Source organism: Thamnophis sirtalis, unplaced genomic scaffold (assembly GCF_051295495.1).
Source record: "Thamnophis sirtalis isolate CommonGarterSnake01/CBP01778 unplaced genomic scaffold, rThaSir2_p1.2 scaffold_14, whole genome shotgun sequence".
Classification (NCBI taxonomy): Eukaryota; Metazoa; Chordata; class Lepidosauria; order Squamata; family Natricidae; genus Thamnophis; species Thamnophis sirtalis.
Window position 1 is genome coordinate 48,551,838 of NW_028261394.1, and position 6,000 is coordinate 48,557,837.

Sequence of the window (6,000 nt, forward strand, 5' to 3'; positions counted from 1 at the left end):
AACCTCAAGTAGTTTTTCACCCGGATGGGAGTCCTTTGCAGCTGCTCTGCTGCTGGAGGAGCACCTGCTTATCTCCCCCAACGGCTGTGAACAGCTCCAGATTGCCCGGGCGATGCAATTTCCATATCAGCCCCCAGCAGCCGCTCCAACGGATCCACCATGAGCAAGAGGCACGTGGGGGCCACAGTGGAGGATCAATTGACAGGGGGGGAGGTGGGGGGGGCTGGGAAAGGGAGCCAGGCGGGCCACGATCTCCCTTCCAATGGGATGGGCACTGCCCTGGGACAGACCAGCCGGGCAGCCTTGGCAAAGATGCAGAAAGTTTTGGATGCCAGTTGTGGGAACAGAGCAGGAGGAGGAGGAGACTCAGAATACCCTCAGGGTATGGTCAAAAAAGTCAAGATGGCAGCCGTGACAATGGCAAGGGCCCCCACCACTCTCTTGCCTCTCTGACCATTTCCCCCGTGGACTTGAAGGCCAGGGGAAGAGGCTTTGGCTCAAGACTCCTGGGATGTCCAGAGAGCCCAAGCAGGGTTTGCAGGAGGGCAAGGCAGAGGGGGCCTCCCAGGGGGACTCCAGAGAAACTCTAGACGGGCCTGCCTTGACTCTCCTCGGCCTCGGGGGGGAACAGAGAAGGAGCAATGGGGAGGGAGGGGTCCCCGCCTGCTCTCCTTTCCCTCCCCCACCAGGGATGCCCAGATGGTCCTCCGCTGCTGTTGCTGCTGCGGGATTTATGCCGGGCGGGGCGAGGGGACAGGCAAGGCTTAACGGAGAGGCGCGGGGGTGGGGGGGGCTGGCGGGGGCTGGCGGGGGCTGGCAGGCTCGGCCGCCAAAGCCCCGGGAGCCCTGCGAGCCAGCGGGTTAGTTTGCAGCCGGAGCTTAAACCTCTCCCAGGGCGCCGCTTGGCCCGGCCTTAATCCGAAGGGTCGCGAAGCCCAAAGCCGCGTCTGCCACCAGCAGGAGGAGGGAGGAGGCTCGGCGGGATCGGGGGGTCCAGCTGGCTGTGCCACCACCTGCAGACTTGGGGCAGGGAGCTCGCGGGGACCCCCTGCATTTGCCGGGCTGCTCCCCAATAGGCCGCCTGGCTGGCGAACGGGAGGGAGGAGGAAGAGCCAACGCCACGAGCACCGGGATGCTGTGAAAAGGGGGCCGGGGTCTCTTCGCGGGATTGGGGGCCGACATGGTTGACGTTTCTGACACACACACACACCCAGCTGAGCCCTTCGGCCGGATCTGTTTCGCCTGCAGCCCTCGGGACGCCCCTTCTCCCTCGCAAAACCCCTTCCCCTGCTTTTCTCCTTAGCCCCAATTCTCTCACGCAGCCCCCCCCCCCTCCTTCGCAGCTGGTGCTCTGGCATTTTGGCCAGGAGCTACCACGATGGCGCCCCCCCCCCATCCCTGGCTGTAGACACTGCAACAACGAACTAAAAATAATCCGAAACCCGAGTCGCGTGTGAAAAAGGCTGGAGCCGCCGGCTTCCTCTCAGCCTGCCCTCCCCCCTTCCCCATTTCCCAGAGGCGAACAAGGGGTCCTCGCCCAGCCTTGCCAAGGGCCTGACCCACACTTCCTGCCTGCGAAGCAGCTTGTGTTTTTCCCCACCTGCGCTCTGCAATCAGTTCACATCGGCTCCTAAATCTAACCGAATCCAAAAATATTAAAAGCAGGGCCCATCTGTTGTCCAACTGATGGGAGCAGATGTGTGGAGGATTTCGGAGGGCTGGCTGGCAACTATTCAAAACTGTCAGAAGCTGCACCTGTCCAGGCACCACCGTCCCCCTTCCCGAATTAATCCCCCTCCTCCCCCCTCGTGTTTTTGCAAAGAAAGGGGGAGAAATCCCCACTCCCCCCCAGTTTGCTCGAGGAGCTGTGTGCTCCTCAAAGAGATCACACACACACACACACACACACACAGAGCCATGGAAGCTCTTGGCAAGCCTTGGCATAAACACAACTGCACTGGCATTAAAGCCACCCTGTGGAGGGGAGGAGGGGGAGAAGGGCAGGAAATAGGGTGACCGTCTCCCCCACCTCACCCGAGTCTGCCAGCTGCTGGGAAGGAGAATTGAGGTCTCCCGCCTGGGCCAGGGTGGCATCTCCTGGGTGAAGCTCCTCAGGGCTGGTCCTCAGCCATTCAGCTGCTTTGCCAACCTCCCCCCCCCCCCGACTGCTCCTTCCAAGGCAGCCCCAAAGCTGTGGTTGGTCAAAACAGCCGCCTCAGAGGAGCAGGATTGTTCCTGGCCTGGGATCTCCCCTTTTTCCAATCCTCTGACCCGCATGGGCTCCCTTTCATTCTGTAACCAGGGCAGCTAAGCCGCAAGTCCTCATGTTAGGTTAAACCCGGGTTTATATATTTACCCCTGGCCTCCAAGCACCTGCCTGGCTCTGGGCATCCCGGAGGGTCCTTGGTGCTCTCTGAGCTCGGTTGTTTTCTTGCAGACGTTTCATTGCCCAAACTAAGCAAGACACTGATGGTGTAACCTAGTTTGGGCAATGAAACGTCTGGGAGGAAACAAGCAGGCTCAGAGAGCACCAAGGACCCCTCATCTCAACTCTGGGCATCATGCTAAGCCATGGTTTACAGCAACAATGGCTGGGTTGTCACAAGGCAAGAGCCTCCGCAAACTCCCCGCCGCCATGTGAGGCTTTGCACAACAGGCCTCCTTCCCTGTCCAAAGAGCCTCCGGCTGGCACGGCCTCCTAGTCCTCCTGCTGCCCGCCTGTGCCCGCGAGCAGCTTCCCGTAGGAAGCCAGCTGCACAGCCAGGCCTGGTGGCCACCTTGTGGAGGAAGCAGATGGACACCCAGGAGCCCGGCTGTGCCTCTCCACAGTTCCCACCCAGCTGCTCTGCCCTCGGGCTGCTGGCGAAGGAGGCCAGGCAGGGCGCAGTGCCAAGGCAGCGGGCCAAATTCCCCGCCTGTGAACAATGGGCTGGAAAGGCAAGTGGAGTGTGGGGGTGGGGGAGGAGGTGATGCAGAAGGGGAAGGGCTGGCTGCTTTCCACCAGAGAGGATGTCCCTTGACCTTCCCTTGGGTCACAGCCTGGGAAAGGGCCGCCCTGGCAGGTCAAGGAGAGAGGGCCAGGGCTGCCCAGAGGAAGGCCGCCACGGAGATCCTGTTTCCAGGCAGGGTCAGGCGACACTGCCAGCCTCACCCAGCCACGCTGCCCCCGAGACCTCGCCCGGGGACAAAGGAAGAAAGCAGCCAACTTAAGCTTGTTAAAGCAGCTCCCAGCTGGGTATCTGCTCTCTGCCCGTTTTTCCCCTGAAGTGGCACTTGCTGCTTCTGCTCCGACAGGTAGCCTTGTCCCTGGGACAGCAGAAGGTCCAAAGCCCCCAGCTGCACCCCCCTTCTGTTTTCCCTGCAACCTTTATTAGGCTTTGGATAACCAACTTCCCAGGAGTTCTGCAGAGGGGAGGGAACCCACTTTAGAATTCAAATAGCAATAGCAGTTAGACTTATATACCGCTTCATAGGCCTTTCAGGCCTCTCTAAGCAGTTTACAGAGAGTCAGCATATTGCCCCCAACAACAATCTGGGTCCTCATTTTACCCACCTCGGAAGGATGGAAGGCTGAGTCAACCCTGAGCCGGTGAGATTTGAACCGCTGAACTGCTGATCTAGCAGTAGCCTGCAGTGCTGCATTTAACCACTGCGCCATAGCAAACATCCTGATTTCAGTGCCCACTTTCTCCCTGTCTCGATCTGCAGAGACCAAGGATAAGTCCAATTGACACTTAAGGTGGGGGAGAGGGGGGACAAGGGCTCCCATCCATCCAAAGAGATCAGAGAATTGGATGGATGGGATTAAACATCTTAGAGCTGGGATGTCCGACCTTGGCCACTTTAAGACTTGTGGACTTCCATTCCCAGAATTCTGGAAGTCCACGTCCACAAGTGTTAGAGGAGCCAAGGCTGGACATCTCTGCCTTAGAGCAGTGTTTCTCAACCTTGGTGACTTTAAGTCCTGTGGACTGGCTGGGGGATTCTGGGAGTTGAAGTCCACAGGACTTAAAGTCACCAAGGTTGAGAAACACTGCCTTAGAGGGAAAGGCAGACCATCTATTGAATAATCAGAAACAACCCCATGTCCCAACTTCTTTCAACCGAGTCGTATGCGTAGTCCACATATGGACCAGCCCTCGTGATGCTCTCTAGGTAAGAGATCCCAGAATTTCCCTATCAGTTATTTATTGCACAGCCTTCTGCCTTTCTGACTCAAAAGGAAAGCCGGCCGAAACCGAGGGCCAGCTGCTCAGAAGAAGAGAGAGAGAAAAACCACGGACACTAATTCTGTAAATAAACTCTCCAGAAGGTAACATATCTCACCGATATTACAGATGTCAGTTTCACCCAACTCTAGCAGCAAAGGAAATTGGAGCGGATCTTAACTCCCAGCAATTCGGTAGCCGCATCAGATACCCTCCGGGGTAGCAGTGTTGAGAAGGGTCAACAACAGCCCTCCTCCCCCAACAGATTCAGTGTTTATCCTGTAATCCTCCCCAGTTCCTAACCAGTATAACCTCGCTTTGCTTTTCGAGGTAAACCAAGATTGACCAAGAGCCACTGCTTGGCTGTGAGCGCACAATTCATACGACAAACAAACAGCCGACAAAGACACAACCAACAGAACTAGAAGCGGGCACGGCAAAGCCGCCTATCCTGCAGAGCAGCCAAGGACCGTGGTCTGCCTCCACGGACATAACACCATTCACGGACATCAGGAAAAGCTGTTCACAGAATCCCCTTTGGCTTCTGAATTAGCCACTTTTCAGAGCTTCCCCCATGCCTTCTCACAAAGGCCCCAAAGGGCTGAAAGAGAAGCCGAGGTTAGGGTTAGGGTTAGGGTTAGGGTTAGGTTCAGAGGTGGGTTCCTACCAGTTCGCACCTATTCGGTAGAACCGGTTCGTCAAATCTACCGAACCAGTTAGAAGAGGTTCCACCAGTGGACCTAGAAAGCAGGCCACCCCTACAGAAGAGCTTCCAAAATTTTTTGAAACCCACCACTGGTTAGGTTTAAAACCCACCTAGTTTTAGATCAGGTGTGTGAATGCAGCTGGTCATTCGCTGACCTGGTGAAGCCTTTCCTGCAGAGTAAACCCAACCATCGTCCCCCTGGGCTGCCTGCCTGCCTGTGGATAACAATATGGGCTTCCTCGGAGGGAAGGAGAGGAAATGGCTTTTGAGACGGTTTTCAAACGATTCGAACCTTCCAGCAATCCCTAATCTTTGAAAGCCAGATCTGAATGGACACCTTGAGGGAGGCAGCTCTCTTACCTTTGCAGGCAAAGCCTTGAGCCCCGAAGGGTTTTCCAGAAGCCGCCATCTCTTCTTCCCGGGGACAGGTCATCTCACCTGGGGCTTCCTCAGAGAGCAGGGAGGGGGCTGCTCATCCTGTTCAGCCTCTCCCCCGTTGGCCAAAGAGACCAAGGAGGAGGAGCAGCCCTGGCTGGCCAGAGGAGCCAAGGAAGGGCTGCATTTGGTGGTGGTGGTGGTGGTGGTGGGTTCTTCTAGGTTGAAGGGTTAGACACGGACTCTCAAGGGAAGACAGCAGAGGTGGGGGGGGGGATAACTAGGTTTCCCTTCCTAGGAGCCTCTTTCTCCGGTGTCGGAGCTGGTGCAGTCTATCTGAGAAGCAGAAAAGGCACTCTGGTGCTGGGAGCCCAGCAGCGACATCCTGAAGAGGCTGCAACCCTCCGTCTCCGCCAGCTGAGCCGAAGGCCTTCGCGAGGGAGAACAACAGGAAGGAGAGGAACTGGCCTTGGACTCGGAAAGGTTCCTGCAGCACCTTGGAGGCAGCTGAAGCCGCCAGGCCCTTCCAGCGAGGCGCATTTACACTTCACTTGGAGGGGAGGAAAGAGCAATTTTGCTCCTAAGGAAAAGGTGCAGAAATATTTCAGTGGAGGAAAGCTTTAGAAAGGGCTCCTAGGGGAGCAGAGGTCTGGCACCTCCACCCCTGCCAGGCTCCGTCTGAGCTCCCGCAGTTGATCTGGGAGCGAGAGG

The 6,000-nt window shown here is 57.2% G+C and overlaps 1 protein-coding gene across 3 annotated transcripts in view; it reads right to left on the reverse strand.

The window, feature by feature from the left end:
- Window positions 1-5,360, reverse strand: part of CBFA2T3 (CBFA2/RUNX1 partner transcriptional co-repressor 3) — a 60,929-nt gene extending 55,569 nt beyond the window's left edge. For 2 of the 3 annotated variants that reach the window (XM_087728621.1, XM_087728619.1), the window contains exon 1: window positions 5,275-5,359. In XM_087728621.1, coding sequence (XP_087584747.1) covers window positions 5,275-5,347 — 73 coding nt within the window. In that variant the 5' untranslated portion in view covers window positions 5,348-5,359. Of the gene's footprint in view, window positions 1-5,274 lie in introns of all 3 variants that reach the window. The other variant, XM_087728620.1, reaches the window with a different exon arrangement.
- Between the last annotated feature and the right edge of the window lie 640 nt (window positions 5,361-6,000).